General features: G+C 37.0%; 1 protein-coding gene across 1 annotated transcript in view; it reads left to right on the top strand.

The window, feature by feature from the left end:
- The window catches only part of LOC149802429 (testis-expressed protein 2-like), a 113,870-nt gene that overhangs the window by 75,529 nt on the left and 16,242 nt on the right, over window positions 1-22,099 (top strand). The window contains exons 3-7 of the mRNA XM_089951643.1: window positions 673-1,587; window positions 3,007-3,239; window positions 7,731-7,817; window positions 10,542-10,757; window positions 15,725-15,845. Of these exons, the coding sequence (XP_089807769.1) occupies window positions 673-1,587; window positions 3,007-3,239; window positions 7,731-7,817; window positions 10,542-10,757; window positions 15,725-15,845 (1,572 nt within the window). The remainder of the gene's footprint in view (window positions 1-672; window positions 1,588-3,006; window positions 3,240-7,730; window positions 7,818-10,541; window positions 10,758-15,724; window positions 15,846-22,099) is intronic.

Raw genomic sequence — 22,099 nt, 5'->3', positions numbered from 1 at the left:
TCAGTTTAATATAGACAACAGAGCAAGATGGCACAAATTGTAATACTCCCACACATTTTAATTAGGTCTGACATATTTGTGAAAAAATGAAATTATTAAGTAATTGCCCAATTCAGTGATGATATTTCATCAATGAAACATGAAAGCAATACTGAAGCAGTTTTGCACGTGCATGCTGTAGCTTTTTTCCAGATAATTTCTATAACTGTGGTTGCAGCACAGTCTGTTGTTTAGAATCTGTTTTTTATATTGTGTTAGTGTGTGTTCATGAATTGGCACTGAGGCAGGTTACTAACTTCTGCTTGGGCAGTGATAACTGCAGTTATTTCGAGTAGCTTTGATGCTGAAACATAATTAATTATGAGTAACTCTTTTATTACATTAGTGTATCATGTTTAAATGTTTACTGCTAAACCTATTTTTTTGAAGAGTGGACCCCCCCCTTTTTTTTAATATATTTTCTTTACAAAGTCCTGGATACAGCACTGTAAGCTTATCAAGAAAAATCTGCAGACCTCTGTTAATCTTTCTACCATAACAAGAAAAATAACATGGAAACCACATGTTTTAATTGATTTATCCTTAGAATTTTCACAGAATCCAGTTTACTCACCTGTAAAAACCTAAGAAATTGGGTGGCATCAGAATAAGATTTTATTTTTCATATTTTAGGGATGGATGAATGAGGTTGCTGATTACAACCCTGATACATACTCGATAAATCAAACGTACTCTATTCATGTGCTTCTGGATGGAACAGATCTTCGACTGAGGAGGCCAAAAGTAAACATTCCTCGTCGTGCCATGTGGGATGAGACACAACCAGCTCATCAGTTCATACATCAGAGATATTTCTGTCTAAAAGGATCAAAAATTTTACTACTTCCCCCAGGCCTAGTTAAGAAAAGACTGTGGAGTAAAAAATACCCAATTTGCATCATTCTTGCCAGGAAAGAAAATATGCAACATGCCACAACCAATGGATCAACGGATTCTGAGCCTGGATTTGAAATGATTGATGAACAGAAATGTGAATCTAGTATATTATATTTATTTGCTCGAACAAATCGAGAAAAAGAAGATTGGTTCAGAAGATTGGACGCTGCCGCAAGAGGATGCCCCCTGAAAAATCATATACTTGAAATCAAGAGAATTCTGTCCGCGAGACCTCTCCAGAATCATAAGCGGTCCTGTAGCTTAGACAGTATTTCAAAATACAAACAAGATTCTTTGGAATCCACTTCTTCTGGTACTCCCTCTCCTTCGACTGAGAATAAAACATTTTTAAGTAGCCAACAAGATTTGACTGACTTTGCCACATACATGGGACGTCTCATGCCAAGGGATGGCAGAGAGTCACATTCCTCAAGTCCAGTCCATACAGCGAATCGTGGTAGCAAGGAGTTGGGGAACAGGGAAGGAATTCAAGGGAAGGAGACATTAAGTATGCCACGTGGCATAATTTGTGATCCACAGTTGGCCTGGCTGAATGCTTTGCTGGGTCGGTGTTTTTGGGACTTCTTGAGGAACCAAACATGGGCGGACAAGGTGAAGGAAAAACTGCAGAATAAACTACTAAAAATTCATGTAAGTGAGGGGATTTTTTGCTATGGTGACTCTTACCAAATTACAAATGATATAGTATTAACCACTACAGGTATTCCAAGTATGAAGTTATTACAGTGTTGTAGCATCTGCTTAAACATGTTAAAGTAGATAGCAAGAATAAGTACATGTATTACATATCAGGTGTGACAGTGGCAGCATTACTGACGATGTTAAGAGTCTTGAATTCATATGAAATGCATCACTTCTGTTCATAGGCTACAGATGGAATTCTGTAAAACCTTTGTCTGTAATTGTAAGTGGGTAATAGAGTTTAGTCTCCACAGTTTGAAAAATCTTAGTTCTTTGTATTTGCTAAGATTTTTATGAAAATGCACAAAATTCAAAATGTTTCCTTTATTTTTATATGTAACTTTGGGCATGTAGCAAATAAATTAATTTTCCCAGCAATATTTTCAACTTTTCTCTGGCTGTTCAGCATAAGGTTTAACATAAACATGCAGCCGTATGTTTGAATCAGTGTCATCCATGGACAAGTATGTGTGAATCAGTGTCGTCCATGGACAAGTATGTGTGAATCAGTGTCATCCATGGACAAGTATGTGTGAATCAGTGTTGTCCATCTACAGGTATGTGTGAATCAGTGTTGTCCATGGAGAAGTATGTGTGAATCAGTGTTGTCCATGGACAAGTATGTGTGAATCAGTGTCATCCATGGACAAGTATGGGTGAATCAGTGTTGTCCATCTACAGGTATGTGTGAATCAGTGTCATCCATGGACAAGTATGGGTGAATCAGTGTTGTCCATCTACAGGTATGTGTGAATCAGTGTTGTCCATCTACAGGTATGTGTGAATCAGTGTTGTCCATGGACAAGTATGTGTGAATCAGTGTCATCCATGGACAAGTATGGGTGAATCAGTGTTGTCCATCTACAGGTATGTGTGAATCAGTGTCATCGATGGACAAGTATGGGTGAATCAGTGTTGTCCATCTACAGGTATGTGTGAATCAGTGTTGTCCATCTACAGGTATGTGTGAATCAGTGTTGTCCATGGACAAGTATGTGTGAATCAGTGTCATCCATGGACAAGTATGGGTGAATCAGTGTTGTCCATCTACAGGTATGTGTGAATCAGTGTCATCCATGGACAAGTATGGGTGAATCAGTGTTGTCCATCTACAGGTATGTGTGAATCAGTGTTGTCCATGGAGAAGTATGTGTGAATCAGTGTTGTCCATGGACAAGTATGTGTGAATCAGTGTCGTCCATGGACATGTATGTGTGAATCAGTGTTGTCCATCGACAAGTCAGCTATTGCATGTATTCTCATGAAATATATATTGTCTTAAATTATAAAATACTATGTAACTTGTGTTTATTGTAACTTTATTGAAATGATTTCACTTTAAACTCAGATTCTATGGAATCTTTTCAGATCCCCTACATTATACAAGAGTTACAAGTGACTGCAATTGACCTTGGGTCCGAAGTACCTGTGATACGCCGTGCAAACAAGCCCTACCTGGATGAAACTGGTTTCTGGGTTGACCTTGATGTCACTTACAGCGGCAAGTTCAAAATGACAATAGAGACTAAAATCAATCTCATGAAGTTGAAGAGAAAGCCTTTCAGAGATGCCAATGAAACCAATGAACCAGCCAGATCAAGGTGGAATAAGTTAATGCTTAAAAACTTCAGCCTGCCCTGTTAAGATTTTTTAAAGCAAATTAGATGCAACTCTAAGCACTAATTAAAATCATGGTTTTGAGAGACTAATCGACATAGCATTTAAATTTTAAAAGTCATGATGCATTACCTGCTACTATTGCATTGCTTTCCTCTTCTAGCAATCTAGGTGCCAGTCCCAGCTAATTATTCCCTGCTCACATAAGTTTTTCTTGGCCAGAATGAAAAGAACAGTGCTTCATGAATTGAATTCCCATTCATAGTCCTGGTGCTTGGATAAGTATTGTCTACCCTTTTTTGTTTTCAGATTTTATGTTTTGGGTGTAGTTTGATTTTCCACAGCTTCTTATTTCACAAGGTTGGGGCAAGTGTGAGCACTGGAAGATCCTATGGGACATGCACTGTCTATGCTAGGTGTGAATTGGTTGTGGGTACTGGAAGGTCCTATGGGACATGCACTGTCTGTGCTAGGTGTGAATTGGTTGTGGGCACTGGAAGATCCTATGGGACATGCATCTATGCTAGGTGTGTATTGGTTGTGCATGCACAGATGTTTTGTTGTCTTTGGTATGACCAAGTGTGTGACTTCACAGAAAATCACAACACATACAGAGGGAGGAAGAAGACTCCTCTTCCTCCTTGTCTTCACTGGATGACCACCCCACCCCCCACCCGCACCCCATTTCCCAAGAGAGGCCTGGATCTCTTCCTGTGTTGGGAAAGACTACTGACCCTGTGGGTCAGGAACACATCATAGTTTGACAGATCCAAAGGATCCCACTTATTATAATGCCATCATTATCAGTTAGTGATTGATCCTTTGACCCTTTTGATGGAAGGAAAACAATCAAAAGTGGACTCTTCTGTATGCATACACCTTCCTCTTTCAACTTAATTCTGCAGGTGCTCCACCAAGTCAGGATCTCCACTATTGGGCTACCAAGGTAGCTCCCCATCATGACCCCAACAGTCATGGTTCAACTACCTATTCATACTTTTGGTAGGCAAGCCCTGTAGATTACCACAGAGGAGGGACCTATTGTAACATCGCAGGGAGTCTCTCCTCCAGAGCTGCCCACAGAGTCACCACCTTCACACATGGTTCATCTCTGATGATCAATCCACAGAACCAGTTTCAAACATGGTTGCAAACTGATTTGTCCAGGTTAGGAGGCAATCTCTTTTCAGAGTTTACTATGCAGAGTGAAGAATCTTCTGCATTTGGTGCAGTAGGAAACATGTTAGTCCTAACTGTCCCCCTTTAAAATACAGTTGCAGATTTTCTTCCTTTTTAAGGAAATAGAATATTCCGTGTCCACTTTTATGGGCAATATGGCATCCTTTTCTAACTGTTAAGTTCTTCAGAGGTTCTGCCATAGTGTTAGGCCCTCATCTTTCTGATCTCACCAGGTATTTTGAGCTTCAGAGTCTGGTATCTTGCTCACTAATGCCTAGATGGAATCTATCATGTGTTTTGGGGGCCTTATAAACCTTTGAGTGAAGCTTCTTTCAAGAACCTTACCCTTAAAACTGTTTTCCTGCGGTCCTTGGCATCAACAAGAATGAGCAAGGTTCATGCCTTGACAGCAGAATGGGGTTATTTATGGTTCAAAGGTAATTATGATTTGGTTTCTTTTTGTCAGCCTGGGTTTCTGGCTAAGAATTAACTCCATTTCCTATTGAGATCCAGTCTCAGTTTTTATCTGTACTGAGGATGATCAAGATGGACTCCTTTGCCCAGTTAAGTCTTTAAGTTTTTTTATTGGATTTTTCTGAAAGGAGAAGAAAGGGTCAGAATCATCTCTTCTTACCTCGTAAGGTTTCCTTTTTTGGCAAACACCATTTTAAGGTGGTTTGTTCTCACTATTAAGAGATCTCATCAGTCTTTCATTGAGAGACCTTTCTTTCATGAGAATTAAAACTCATGAAGTTAGGGCTTTTGCTCCAAATTGGACCTTATTGAATCACCCCTCTTTGTTATTTTGAGATGCCTTCTGGTGGTCTCACACTACCTTCTCCTCCATTTGCCGCATTAGAGCAAATTCCAATTCTTGTTTTTCACCACTTCTTCACACTTGCTATCTTCCATAATAAGAGATCCGAGATATCTGAACTTTCTCACTTGTTCAACTTGTCACCATCAGTTGTGATATTGAGATGCTTGTTTCCCTCTATACATAGTCTCATGACTTTGGTCTTTTTCATGTTTATCTTGATGTCATACCACTTACAATTTTTGTTTACAGAGTCCATTGGTTTTTGTAATCCATCTTCCAAACCAGCAACCATACCTTGGTCAACTTACATCCTTCATCAGTTGTCCTCCAACTTGTACTCCTTCTGCTTCTTCCATCACCTCAACCATCATAGTTTCTACCTATATAGACAATAGTAAGGGTGATAATAAGAAACCCTGCCTGACTACATGTTCCATCTGTTCTGGTTCTGAATTAAACTCTCCTACTCTCATTACTGTCTCTTGCTGCATGTAGATAATGGCAATGAGACTCCATGCAATAAGTCTCCTGGCAATGAGTCTCCTGTCTCTCAGTCAATTCTGATCTTCTTCAGTCCACAAAACAAATGGAAAGCTCTGAATTGTGTTCTAGAGTATTGTCACCACAACTGTAGCTTCTCAAGAACCACAACCATGCCTGAATCCACAACTGAGTCTCACCAATGAAGTGGTTTGTCTTATTAGCCCTTTTAGCATGAATTTTTTTATATATATATGCAGCATTAGGCTAATTGTTGTGCTGTCTGCACATTATAATGCATTTAGTTTTCTTTGGTAAGGTGACTATTATTGACCTTGTAAATCTTCCAGCCAGCCACTTGGTTGTATACATGTCCTTACATAGTGTTATAAGCTCTCTTTTGGCCTTCTCTCTGTGATTTTTGAGAACTCTTCTGGAATGCCATCGACTCTGCTTTCTTCAGCTATGTTTCTTTGATTGCACCTCTCACTTCCAATTCAAGTACTTCAGGTCCTTCCTCACCTTCTCCAGTGCTGTCTTCATTTTCTAGGTTTACGTCCTGCATGATGTCATAACAAAATAAATTATTGCTGGTCATTCGAATGCTTACTTGGCACTGTTTTTTTTTATTAGCACAAAAAATGTTTTGGTCTATTGTCATCAGACCTAATTTACAAAATTAAATCTTTGGTGGGGGATGCTTGATTTATGACAGTAATACTTTACAGATTTTATTTTGCTATAACAAGTAGAGTAAGTTGTTTTGCCCCATCATGGTAGCCAATGAAGACTGATGGTGATTTAAGCCATCCCCCTTTTGATTCCAATGCCATGTCCCCTAAATATGTTGACATATTTCAGCTGGCAGAAGAAGCAATAGCAGGATTAGGCTTATGTGGCATTAAACATACATGCATGCATCCACTGTAAATATTGTATTCCCCCATGTAGAACTCCCACCTAACTGGGAACCTAAACCCAGATCTGCTGCCATCACATAATGTACTGACAATCAGACACATCATGTAGTGACAGATCTGGGTCTATGCTGGGTACATCTTGCAGTGACAGATCTGGGTCTATGCTGGATACATCATGTAATGACAGATCTGGGTCTATGCTGGATACATCTTGCAGTGACAGATCTGGGTCTATGCTGGGTACATCATGTAGTGACAGATCTGGGTCTATGCTGGATACATCATGTAGTGACAGATCTGGGTCCGTGCTGGATACATTATGTAGTGACAGATCTGGGTCTATGCTTGGTACCTCTTGCAGTGACAGATCTGGGTCTATGCTGGATACATCATGTAGTGACAGATCTGGGTCTGTGATTGGTACATCTTGCAGTGACAGATCTGGGTATATGCTGGGTACATCATTTAGTGACAGATCTGGGTATATGCTGGGTACATCATGTAGTGACAGATCTGGGTCTATGCTGGGTACATCTTGCAGTGACAGATCTGGGTCTATGCTGGGTACATCATGTAGTGACAGATCTGGGTCTATGCTGGATACATTATGTAGTGACAGATCTGGGTCTATGCTTGGTACCTCTTGCAGTGATAGATCTGGGTCTATGCTGGATACATCATGTAGTGAGATCTGGGTCTATGCTTGGTACATCTTGCAGTGACAGATCTGGGTATATGCTGGGTACATCATTTAGTGACAGATCTGGGTCTATGCTGGGTACATCATGTAGTGACAGATCTGGGTCTGTGCTGGGTACATCATGTAGTGACAGATCTGGGTCTATGCTGGTTACATCTAAGTGTGTTTGTTTTCATTTAAAGAGGATAGCTCTTAAACCTTACAAGATATTTCAGACAAAGTTAGAGTGCCTTGATGCTTGTAATTTTCCTTATTCAATATTTTTTTATGTTACCATGGAAACAAGTTGTAGCATAAGAGGTATATAAATTGAGTTGCTAGACAATAAGCTTGGGACTGGGCAGATATTTGATCTCTAGATGGCTTTTGTTTGCAGATCCGCTGTCATAAATTCAGATGAGGAAGATAGTGCTGAATCTTCAACAGATGAAGAAGATGAACCTGTCCAAATAACAGAAGAGGGGTCAGTATTAGTTTTGTGGATTAATTCTAATGTCACTAGGAGTTGCTGTTATTCAGCAGTTTGTGGCATATTTGGGTCTACATTTAAATTAAGACAGTTTTATCAATGTGATTAACAAAAATAAATGTAGTGGTATTGTCATTTAGCAAATAATTTTAAAAAATGTCACAGATTTAGTGGCTTTACAAAGTTTACAGAAATTTTAAAGTTCAAAAATAGTATGATTTTGTTTGTTTGTAGAAAAGGTTGGTTGGTTGGTTTTAACAGCACTTTAAAATATATTTTTATTAGCTATGTCATTTCATGGAAATTGGAGCAAAGTGCTTTTTCCTAGACACAATGTTTGCAGCTGACAAGACTGGACTTGGCAGGTATTGAACCCACAATTCTTGGATTACAAGTCTGACACTCAACCAGTTTAGTTACCATGGCTTCCCCCATACAGATAAATGCTTTACATTGACTTCTCTATGCCTCTGTATCTACATTTAAAATGCTTAAGAAAGGAGAGTGTTGATTTTAATCTCCTTTGTCCTACACAAATATTCATGTAATGTATTTTATTCTCAATTGTCTTATACAAATATTAATGTAATGGATTTTAATCTCCACCGTCCTACACAAGTATTCATGTAATGTATGTTAATCTCCACTGTCTTACACAAATATGCATGACATGATTTTAATCTCCATTCTCCTACACAGATATTCATGTAATGTATTGCAATCTCTACTGTCCTACACAAATATTCACGTAATGGATTTTAATCTCCACTGTCCTACACAAATATTTGTGTAATGTATTTTAATCTCCACTGTCCTTCACAAATATTCATGTAATGTATTTTAATCTCCACTGTCCTACACAAATATTCATGTAATGTATTGTAATCTCTACTGTCCTACACAAATATTTGTGTAATGTATTTTAGTCTCCACTGTCCTACACAAATATTCATGTAATGTACTTTAATCTCCACTGTCCTACACAAATATTCATGTAATGTACTTTAATCTCCACTATCCTACACAAATATTCATGTAATTGATTTAAATTTTTATGGCTATTACATCGGAAGAAGTCATTTGAAATCAAGAAATTGATGATACAATTTTAAAAATAGATGAAGCTGACACTCAGTACTCACAAAATCATATATCAGTAAAGCTAGTGTTACTTCCCTTATAATGTCAATACACATGTATCTATTTTAAGCAAACACCACTGCTGGATCCAAACCCATCATTATGTTGGCACTGGTGCTTTATATACACCTCATCAATATCACATGACAGAGACTTAGTACAACTCTATATTGTTTGTAATAATAAAAACAACCTATATTGTTTGCAAAAAATAAAAAAACATATTGTTTGTAATAATGAAAACAATTTGGTAGCACACAACAGTTGCACAGTCCCAGTACACTACTACTGCTGTTCTTTGAAAAACAAATGGACAGAAAAGAAAGACAAAAGACCCCACGGATTGTATTTGATTAGAACTTGAAAGGTTTTGGTTTCAAAAGTCACTGCAAATTTTGGAGAAAAAACCATTACAAAAATCAAAGGCAAGATCATGGGAGTTGATGACAGTGTGTGAATTTAGCAAGAAATTAGGGTGTACCTTGACACAGTTATTACTGTTATGTCAACTCATTTCCTGTATTGTAATCAGATGTTAGTCTGTTAATTATCTTATGTTCTCATGCCAAATGACAATTAAGTTTTCAACAGTTGTCAAATAAATCTAGCTTAGCTGCTGAATAAGTACCTAATTAGTCCTCACTTGTACCTAATTAAGCCCTCACTTGTACCTTATTAAGCTCTCACTTGTACCTAATTAAGCCCTCACTTGTACCTAATTAAGCCATCACTTGTACATAATTAGGCCCTCACTTGTACCTAATTAAGCCATCACTTATAACTAATTAGGATCTCGCTTGTACCTGATTAAGCCCTTGCTTGTACCTAATTAGGTTCTCATTTGTACCTAATTTAGGCCATCACTTGTACCTAATTAAGCCCTCACTTGTACATAATTAAGCCCTCACTTGGACATAATTAGGCCCTCACTTGTACCTAATTAAGCCATCACTTGGACATAATTAGGCCTTACTTGTACCTAATTAAGCCATCACTTGTAGCTAATTAGGCCCTCACTTGTACCTAATTAAGCCATCACTTGTAGCTAAATAGGCCCTCACTTGTACCTAATTAAGCCCTCACTTGTACAGAAGAGGACATGATTGAAATTTACTTTTGAAGTAATGAAAAATGAAAACATGAATTTTATTTGAAAAGACTTTTCTTTATTTGATATTTATTTCTGACTGCTGCCACCAGTAGACAATTCCCAAAGTTTTTATTGATCTGTATTACATCATATTATGCTGGGTTGTTTATTGAGAAAATATTCTTGTAAAAGATAATAATGCAAAATATATGATTTCTTATTAAATGTTCAAATTTCATTGTGTTGATTCCAAGTTAGAGCATACTTAGCATGGTTTTAAACAATAAAATGAGGAATATATCAAACTTTTGTCTGCTAACTTTGATCATGATTTTAAATGTTAAGCCTTTTTTTCCTTGTCTATCAGCAATAACTGGGATCCAACTTGTCTCCATGTTATAAGTGAGTTTGAGAATTACTAAGTCATTCTAGAATGAAGGAACAGTAAAATTTTATCAAGACTTTATCGTATTCATTATTGTTTCCAGGTCTGGAGCTCAAAGTGGTGGGGCCAGCAAGAAAATCATGAAGTACATTGGTAAAATTACTCAGTCGAATTTGTTTGAGAAGGCTACAGAGATGAAGTACATCAAGAAGGCCATGGAGGGGGTATCTAACACCCCATTAGAACTTACTGTGGAGCTCCAGAAGCTAAATGGAACTCTTGCAGTCAACATTCCTCCTCCACCATCAGACAGATTATGGTAAGATGGATTTATTTAGTATCACAAAGTACAGTACATTGAGACCTGCATGTAAAGGACAGTCAAGAACAGGAAAAGACGGTGCTTTATTGCCAAGTGCCCTTTCAATGGAGGAATTTTCCAAAAGCCTTCTGCAGTATTTTTTAGAAATCAATTCCCCAATAACATCAGTATCAGTGTCAAGTTTTTTAATTTAGCTCAGTTTTTTCTAACACTGTGTTATGTACAGTATGTAACTTGATGGTCATATTCATCATGGTATGCAAAAAATAGATCACATTGACCTACTCTTCATGTTCCAGTGATTGCATTAAGTTTCACATTTAGCTCCATTTCACGCACACTGTTGGGTGCATGGTCTTGAAACTTAATGGGTCTGTTTATCTTGGAGAGTACTAATCACCACAAAACAAAAAGGTCACAATGACCTAGATTTCACACTGCAGTGATAGTTAAGTTTTTTTAAAAGTTAGTTCAGTTTCTTTGGAATCTTTGTATGAATCTGGTTGGATGTAATGAATTTTGAGCATACTGTGCACCAAAGGCAAAGCAGAGACCTGCTCTTCACATTCTAGAGACCATTTATTATGCCACATTGGAGCAAGCAAGACATAGCATTGCAAAGAATTCTTGTTAATGAACATATTGGTACTATATGTACTCGTTTATAAGTCAAGTCCAACTGTTTCTTGGACAGACCCAAATCTGCTATCCCATAATGCAGTGGCAAATCTGGATCTGTGTAGTCTGTTAGGAGTAATCAGTAGAACAAACGACATAGACCCTGATCTTTTGGTGCATTATGGCAGATCAGTATCTTTATTGTTGGCAGTTTTCCTCGACTTATAGGTGAGTATAGATGGTATATTATTTTCTCAAAGAATACAGGGTTAATACAAGATTCACTGTCAAAACATTTCCTGGAGCTCAAGGAAATAGTTTGATCTCAATGGTTCTAAGTCCTGTTCAAGTGATCTGAAAAAACTATCACTACATGATCAGTTACTTGAGTACATCACTTATATACCAAATCCTTACAAATCAATCAGTGCATGAAGTTCTGAAGTTTGAGTACAGCTGATGTCACATAAAAAGTATATGATATCAGACCGGCCAGAACAATCCCAAACACGTATGAATAATTGATGGATTTATAAGTTATGATATTGGTTTTAGAACGTCTTAATTTTTATTACAGAGTACAACAGTTTTCCTAGATTTTGTCAATAAAATTTAAAAGGAATTGAATAGGTGCACAAAACATTACTCAGAAGTTTATAGTTATTACTTTATGTCATGGCAGAGTGTCATTTATATGTAGTGGTCTAGCTATTTGGGACAAAAGTAAGCATCCTCCATTCATGCTAGACAGGCATGTCAGGATATTGGAGATTACTGAAAAATGACCCTGACCTTAAAGTCCAGCTGTCCTCAATGTGAATTTCTGCTTTTAAGACCAATTCCAATGTCTTTTTCAAACAATGAAGTGACTCCCTTTGACTGCCATGATTTAGAACCAATTCCACTGTCTTTTCCAACAATGAAGTGATTCCCTTTGACTGCCATGATTTAGGACCAATTCCACTGTCTTTTCAAACAATGTAGAGATTCCCTTTGACTGCCATGATTTAGGACCAATTCCACTGTCTTTTCAAACAATGAAGTGATTCCCTTTGACTGCCATGATTTAGGACCAATTCCACTGTCTTTTCAGGCATGAAACGATTCACTTTCACTAAAATTCTTTTAGACCAATTCCAGTCTTTTCAGATATGAAGTGACTCTCTTTGACTGCCATGCTAACTATACAATGCACATCTATCAAAGTTTAAATATGAAGTGGTTCCCTTTGACTGCCATACTTTTAGATAAATTCCAGTCTTTTCATGCATGAAGTGACTCCCTTTGACTGCCATGCTAACTATACAATGCGCATCTATCAAAGCTTAAATAAGTACTACATAGATGATAAATTTGAAACGATATCTACAAAATCATGTCATTGTATAACATTTGGGAGGGGGATTCAGCACCATATTTGCTTGTAGATATGAGAATAGGAGATTTGCAATTGACTGTATGCATCAAGGCCAGTGAAAGTAATGGCTTGTTTTATCATCGAAAACAGTAGATAGGACCTGGAAATATTAATCAACATTGTGAAATATCAACTTTAAAAAGAAGTCATAACATTTGTTACATTTTCTTTCCAAACGACATTCTTAGTACACCATAATTAACGATACTCAAGGAAATTTTGATCAATGAAAATGTCGCTTACACCTAGTGGAGGCAGAACTTCGCTAAATAAATACCAATTAAATAATTTTTTGTATCATTTGAAATTTGAGTTCAAGTTCTATCTTTTAGTTCCATTTAAGTGTAATCATCATAAATGCAATGTGTTCTGTTATATTAAATGTCAAATGTGTGAATCTACCGTAACAGCTCTGTCCACGAGCTTTTCTCTGAGAACCTAATTAAGCATGCCCGACCCCTGGACAAGGCAAATGAGGCAACCACCTTGGGCCCTGCGCTTCTTCGCAATGCATTTTTTGTTTGGGGCCCTGCACTCATCATTTGCTGCCTTGGGCCCCGCATATCCTAGGGCCGGGCCTGTAATTAAGTGCCAACCGTGTTTTGATATCGGTCTAGCGGAAACATTTGCTGTATTGCTGCACTAAATAAAAAGTGGGCCTCCTTTTCTATTATCAAGTTAATTATGTCTTTTGAAACAAATAAAAGAGGTGGAATAAACAAAAAATTTAAAAGGTATACAAATCTTACATGCTTAAGAACCAGCGGCTCCAGTCATATGTCGGGTAACTCATTTCAGTTGATCAACCGAACACTTATAAATGTTATTGTGTACGTAATCTAATTAAACTACCTTAAATTAAGCAACTCAACCATAACTGTGATTAAAGATAGCAAGGCAAGCAAGCAAAATGAGTACTTCGTAAAATAACAAGCATTGTTTCACAGATATGGACCATTTTGGGGAAATAAAATTTCAGAGAATTTCTGAATTCACACATAGAGATATTCTCAAGGATAATAAGAAGTTTCACTGTTACTTGCAATGAAATCACGGCATCAATATTTTACTAATTGAACAATTCAAAACTTCATTTTCAACATAGATGATTGTCTCACGAAATGTTGCTTTTTTTATAAAAAGGAATCTTGTTTGGTAGTGTATCAACAGTTAATCTGATTCCCAGCTTTATACTCTCTTTGTTTTGCAGACTAATCAACAAAAAACAAAAAGACATAACGTAATACACGAATGTTTTCACGTACCGTGTTGGTTGTTGAAACCAGTTGGAAACATGTTATCAATCTTTCAGATGTTGGAAATTTATTAAATAAATGTGATTTATACGGAATAATGAACAACTTCTTCAGAAAAAGTGCTTTATTGACAATTATTCTTGATGCGATTATAAAACGAGGATTCGCTCAGTAAACAACCCAGTTCCACCACCCCCCCCACAACCTTACGGTTTTCTGGATGTCTTTTGTCTGGCAGATTTTTGGGAGGTCCCTCGGTAACTTGATCCCTCGGTTATAGTGCGGTCGATGTTTTTGGACCCTGATGTGTGCAACTTATCGAGGGATAGGTTTATTTTGATGCAGTTTGAATTGTATGTACATCATGTCATATCCCTGGATGTACCTTTTATGGCTTTTTGCCTTATTAACTTTATTTTTGGAGAGTTTTGGCTGCTCCAAATTAACTTGATATCGTCACATTAAATGGTGCTTGTAACCAGCATAGCTCAAGAACCATTGAACACGTTCTGAAGAAATGTGCTATGCGCCTTGTCTCATAGGCCAAGATGTGCCTTTTAATGCTTTTGTCTCATCAGCTTCATTTTCGATAGAGTGATGGCCCTTGACAGTGAACATCATATGTTCACATACTTATGACTCACATGGCACAATAACCGTGGAATATATTCTGATGCTGTATGATATGAACATTGTTTCATAGACCTTTATGGATTTAGTCTTGTCAGCCTGTATGATATAAACATTGTTTCATAGACCTTTATGGATTTAGTCTTGTCAGCCTCGTTTTGGACAGCAGTGTCCTTGTCTACCAGATTCTTCTCATCACTTGGAAAATTGGAATATTGCTTGCAGTCAGCATAATCAAAAACTACTCAACATATTCTGATAGAATTTAAAAGTGTTGCCGCTTACACCTCAATGTACCTGTTTTGGGTTTTGTCTCATCTACACCACTTTGGACAAAATTATAGCCCTTGTTAATCCATATCTTATCTTTACACAGGATGTTGCTTGTAATCATGTTCAAGAACCTTTTTATATATTCTGTTGCAGCTTGATTTGAACATTTTTTCAGAGACTTGGATATGCCTTTCTTGAGCTTTTATGTAATTTATTCCAGTTTGGATAGAGTTATGACCCTTGTTGATCCAGTTTGGATAGAGTTATGGCCCTTGTTGATCAGCTTCATATGCTTACATTGGATGTTGCTTGTATTGACGAGTCCATAAAAGAGTTCAGGCATTGCCCCAGAATGCCCATCTTCTCCTAACTTTGGGTTTTCCCCTCTTTAAGGCCACATGGAGCAGATGTTTGTGAACAGGGCCCTTTGCAATTTACCCATTGAGAGATAGCAGTATGAATCATGTAGTTTGATCAGATCAATATGATTATGCTTATCAGTAAGACTGCTGAATTATATAATTTTTTTAGCAGTAATCATGCATATCGATATGGTTTCCATGATCATATCAATAAGATTGCCTTTGAAAAAGAATGCATGCTTTATGTTAAATTGTAATAGGAACCTACTGACATAATTCCATTTGTATTAATCAGCCATGTAGATAATATAAATATTGCCATGGTAAAAATGTGTACATTTTTAGAACCGCCAGATTTCATTCGCAGTAATCATGCATATAGATAAGGTTATTGGCATCATGTTATAGGTATGGTTTCCGTGGAAATCCACAACTTTGGCTGGTTGCCAGGCCAAAAGTTGGAGAACGTGAAGTCACAGTGAGTCATATTACAGAATGGATAGAGAAGAAACTGACTCAGGAATTTCAGGTAACTAATTACATCAGTTCACTACACAAGTTACAGATTTGATTAAGCAATCAATATCATCAGGTAATCCATATCTTTCATGTCTTATTTATGACAACTTGTCAACATATCTTGACATATGCTATGTCAAAAGAAGTAAATTTATTTGATTTATTGACCAAGTAATTTGAAAAACAATAGGAAACAAATTTTGAAATCTATTTTATTTATGAATGTTAATATTTGTGGTTTTGAAAAATTGCAGTTTGGGAAGGAGTCCCATTATGGATCATTGTTTTGTTGTGGTCTTAAATTTGTGATTTGTATCAACAATATAATGCACAAAATTGGTAGCCCATGAAAATTAGTAACACATGAAAAATTGTGATTTCATATTGGCTTGTTCTTCAAAAGATTAATTTATATTTTTTTAAAAATGCTGTTGATTGGGAATGTAAATTTTAGTAATTAGGTGGTTTTAGGGTGAGGTCTTAAAATATGTTCAGTCAAAATTTACAACCTTGAATATTGTAACCGATTTAGATTCAGAACTACTAAAATATAACTAGCCAAAGTTACAACCTCTTTTTTTAACAAATTTGCTGAATTGTATGCCATTGTAAAAAAAACTCATAGTAAGGTAGTCTTATACTAAATGCTTGAAAATATTTAATTTTTAGCTTGAAACTTTTTGTACTTTGCTTTTTTTTAATTCCTTATGTTTTTATCATTGTTGTATCAGCCATTAGAAACCTAAAACAGATCCTTTCTGTCTTTTTTCTTCAATATCCAGGAAATGGTGCCATCAGGTGTTTGAATTGTCCATGGTTCTGTTTCATTATGCGAGGACAGTTTTGGTTCAAGTGTATTTTTTCACTTATAATTCAGTAAGAACATAACCCTTATGGAATTTGTTAATGTACACGTGAATGTTAATCAAATGTAACTGTTTGCAAATCAAAGTGAAAATGACTGAAACATGACTAGTCTTGAAGTGATTGCTAGCAGCAACATGATCAATTGTTCCTATTTAGTTAGGGTACCAGGTTCACACTCTAGTTAGGGTAACAGGTTCACACTCTGTAGTTAGGGTACCAGGTTCACACTCTGTAGTTAGGGTACCAGGTTCACACTCTAGTTAGGGTACCAGGTTCACACTCTGTAGTTAGGGTACCAGATTCACACTCTGTAGTTAGGGTACCAGGTTCACACTCTAGTTAGGGTACCAGGTTCACACTCTAGTTAGGGTACCAGGTTCACACTCTGTAGTTAGGGTACCAGATTCACACTCTGTAGTTAGGGTACCAGGTTCACACTCTAGTTAGGGTACCAGGTTTACACTCTGTAGTTAGGGTACCAGGTTCACACTCTAGTTAGGGTACCAGGTTCACACTCTGTAGTTAGGGTACCAGATTCACACTCTGTAGTTAGGGTACCAGGTTCACACTCTAGTTATGGTACCAGGTTCACACTCTAGTTAAGGTACCAGGTTCACACTCTAGTTAGGGTACCAGATTCACACTCTGTAGTTAGGGTACCAGGTTCACACTCTAGTTAGGGTACCAGGTTCACACTCTGTAGTTAGGGTACCAGATTCACACTCTAGTTAAGGTACCAGGTTCACACTCTAGTTAGGGTACCAGATTCACACTCGATAGTTAGGGTACCAGATTCACACTCTAGTTAAGGTACCAGGTTCACACTCTGTAGTTAAGGTACCAGGTTCACACTCTGTAGTTAGGGTACCAGGTTCACACTCTGTTTATTCTAGTTTTAAATCCTGTTTAGATGAAAGACTTATGTCATGGTGTGTCCCTGGGTAGGACACTTTGCTTCAATTTCCTTGGTACTTTGAGCAAGGCATTTTATTCCCATTACCTTGGCACTATGGGCAAGGCATTTTATTCCCATTACCTTGGCACTATGGGCAATGCATTTTATTCTCATTACCTTGGCACTATGGGCAATGCATTTTATTCCCATTACTTTGGCACTGTGCGCAAAGCATTTTACTCCCACTGAGGGCCTTTAGTTTCAAAAGCATCCAGGATATTTTTATACTCTCCATTGATTCATCTGTCCATCCATCTGTTTGTACCACATCTGTTCATAAACCACTGGGAGAAAATTTACAAAATTTTGTTTTTATTTTACCCCAGCAGTGACCATTTTTATAGAGGAGTTATTATTGGCTCCTCCTCCTGAGGACACTAGTAGGGTGTCAGTGGTCAGATAGTGATGTTTCCAAATAGTTTCTGACTGAAGGTCATACACGGAGTCACAGCAAGAAGATGATTCATAAATGGCAAATTTTGAATTATGACCCTTGGGTCAGTCTAGGTGTTTGGGTTGGCAGGTTATGAATTATGACCCTTGGATCAGTCTAGGCATTTGGGTGTCAAATTTTGAATTATGACCATTGGGTTAGTCTGGATGTTTTGGGTTACAGATTTTGAATTATGACCCTTGAGTCAGTCTTGGCGTTTTGGTTGAGTATTGGATGGAGAAAAATGTATTGTAATATCTTATGAAAAATGTGGGGATTCAGAATGCATGTTATTATAATAGTTCAGGGCCCAGAGTGGTCTAAAGTGCTCTCCATTATGGATCATTGCCATCTCACCTCTGTCTACGTGGGTTCGAGTCTCAGATTCGGCCAATGTGGGTATGTGAGAAAGCTTGCCAGTAGCTTCTCGTGGGACAGTGGTTCTTTCCAGGGTTTTCCCGGATTCTTCCTCCACCATTAATACTGGCCGCCATGTATAGCCTACCGTGTGCTGAATAATGGCGTTAACCCCACAACAGCAGCAGCAGCAGTATAATAGTTAAGTTGTGGGGGAGGACCTGTCTTATGTTGTAAGGTTGGCATCATTTTACATCGTTTATGCTCTCCATGATCATAAGCCTTAATGGATTTTCTTCAAGATCTGCCATTGGATGCCACGGCACCCTGAGAAACTATTTTGTTTTGTTTTTTTAATTGAAAGGGTCAGTTTTACCTGAGATGGTATTTATTACATGCATAAGAAAAGGTGTCATATTTTTTCCCTACCATTTCTGTACAAAAATTGTGCAACATGACTGCTGCCATGAAATTAGGATAGGGGTCCTAACTCCAAGGTCAAGGTCAGAGGTCAATATTTTAGGTATCAGTCACATTGTCCTTCTGCTTTATAATATAAAAGCTGTTTAAGGAAAATGGATGAAGCATGGTGTGCCTATATATTGCAACATGCAGATTTCTTGCATTGAATGTTTGATGTCATATTCTCAAGGTCAAGGTCGCAGGTAGCTATTTTAAGGCTTCTTTTATTTCTACTTTATTTCGTAAAAGTTGTTTGTGGTACAGGGATGAATTATGGTACATATATGCTTTTCATACTGATGGTGGTATCTCATATATTGCAGTCAAGATTTTATATGTAGGTCTCTTGCTAAAATATATTTACCCCTTCTCTGCAGTTTTCCTATAATGCCTTTGGAGGCAGGGCAGTGAAGCTTGGTTATTTCCTTGATCTGCATAATAAATGTACAGCTCGGTGTTAAAGGTCATAAATTTCATTATGGTGAATGTTTATGACCTCACCATGATAAGCAGGAGACAAAATTTACTGAATTTGCTGCTTGTTTTACAAATAAGGCAGAGAGCCTTTGAGATCCATTGAATGAATGGTTACCTTACCATGCCATAATGTACAATTAAAAACAAATTTACATTGAAAAACTTTTCTTCCATTAGCTTTACTCCTCAAAGCTTTTACCATCTGTCACAAGCTCATCACACATGGGGGAAAAAAACTAGCAACAATAACTATGGTTCAAGGATGACATTATTGCCAATACCACATGTCCATGGAGGTTAAAAAAGCCTAAGACCTTCAGCATATCCTTTTACCATAGCAGCTTCCAGACTCAAATGTTTCTTCCAAAATATCCTATGCCTATGTTCTGATGCATACTAGCTGTTGTTATGACAGTAACTTTACTGGTGAAATGTTGTTGTTGTTGTACTTAACACCATTTTTCATCTCATGATACACTATGCATGATAGCCAGCCTATTTGGTGAAGGAATAACCGATGAAAACTCCTAGCAACAACCAATAAGAAACTACTGAAAAGCTTTCTCAAATGTCAATGGTGACCTTGCATATTTTCCAGTTTCCTATGCTAAAAGTGTTGGTATGTCAGTGATCTGTAAAAGTAAGTGCCTTATACGACTCAGCCATCTGGGGCCCCTTATTAGTGAGAATGTAGGGGTCAAGGATAAAAGAATGTTTGAATTAGTTGAGTTCTTTGTGTCAGTGGTATTAGAACATTATAATAATACCAGATACTTTGTGTATTGGTGTAACATTAGAGATACTTACAATAACACCAGATACATTGTGTATTGGTGGAACACTAGAGATACTTACAATAACACCATATATATCGTGTATTGGTGGAACATTAGAGATACAATAACACCAGATAACATTGTGTATTGGTGGAACATTAGAGATACTTACAATAAGACCTGATACATTGTGTTTTGGTGGAACATTAGAGATACAATAATACCTGATACATTTTGTATTGGTGGAACATTAGAGATGCAATAACACCTGATACATTGTGTATTGGTGGAACATTAGAGATACTTACAATAAGACCTGATATATTGTGTTTTGTTGGAACATTAGAGATACAGTAACACCTGATACATTGTGTTTTGGTGGAACATTAGAGATACTTACAATAACACCAGATACATTGTGTTTTGGTGGAACATTAGAGATACAGTAACACCTGATACATTGTGTATTGATGGAACATTAGAGATGCAATAACACCTGATACATTGTGTATTGGTGGAACATTAGAGATACTTACAATAACACCAGATACATTGAGTATTGGTGGAACACTAGAGATACTTACAATAACACCATATATATCGTGTATTGGTGGAACATTAGAGATACAATAACACCAGATAACATTGTGTATTGGTGGAACATTAGAGATACTTACAATAAGACCTGATACATTGTGTTTTGGTGGAACATTAGAGATACAATAATACCTGATACATTTTGTATTGGTGGAACATTAGAGATGCAATAACACCTGATACATTGTGTATTGATGGAACATTAGAGATACTTACAATAAGACCTGATATATTGTGTTTTGTTGGAACATTAGAGATACAGTAACACCTGATACATTGTGTTTTGGTGGAACATTAGAGATACTTACAATAACACCAGATACATTGTGTTTTGGTGGAACATTAGAGATACAGTAACACCTGATACATTGTGTATTGATGGAACATTAGAGATGCAATAACACCTGATACATTGTGTATTGGTGGAACATTAGAGATACTTACAATAACACCAGATACATTGTGTTTTGGTGGAACATTAGAGATGCAATAACACCTGATACATTGTGTTTTGGTGGAACATTAGAGATACTTACAATAACACCTGATACATTGTGTATTGGTGGAACATTAGAGATACTTACAATAACACCAGATACATTGTGTTTTGGTGGAACATTAGAGATGCAATAACACCTGATACATTGTGTATTGGTGGAACATTAGAGATACTTACAATAACACCAGATACATTGTGTTTTGGTGGAACATTAGAGATGCAATAACACCTGATACATTGTGTATTGGTGGAACATTAGAGATACTTACAATAACACCAGATACATTGTGTATTGGTGGAACATTAGAGATACTTACAATAACACCTGATACATTGTGTTTTGGTGGAACATTAGAGATGCAATAACACCTGATACATTGTGTATTGGTGGAACATTAGAGATACTTACAATAACACCTGATACATTGTGTATTGGTGGAACTTTAGAGATACATGTACTTGCAAGCAATAACACTAGATACATTGTGTTTGATGGAATATTAGAGTGTGTGGGAAATGAGAAATATCTTGGAACTGTTCAGTTTGGCAGGAGCAAGCACTGAAAAGAGAACATGGTTGCAAGCTGGCAGCTATATTTGCAAAAGAGTTGTATCATGGGATATCATGGTTGGGGTTAGAACTGCCATTGGGTTTCTTTGTCATGGTGCTAATCCCTTTATTGATTGTTTTTTTTATCCAGTTGTTTTTGAAAGAAGATAGAAAAAATAATTAAAATTTAATATTTTAATGATACCATGAAAGTCTGTAAAAGCTTATTCTGATGTCATCAAAATGTCATGACAGCCTGAGACAACCAAACAAATGAAGAAGTAAAGATCAT

Source organism: Sinohyriopsis cumingii, chromosome 3 (genome assembly GCF_028554795.1).
Source record: "Sinohyriopsis cumingii isolate HCF-2022 chromosome 3, ASM2855479v2, whole genome shotgun sequence".
Classification (NCBI taxonomy): Eukaryota; Metazoa; Mollusca; class Bivalvia; order Unionida; family Unionidae; genus Sinohyriopsis; species Sinohyriopsis cumingii.
Note: the sequence above shows the minus strand (reverse complement) of the source record. Positions and strands in the feature narration are given on the sequence as shown.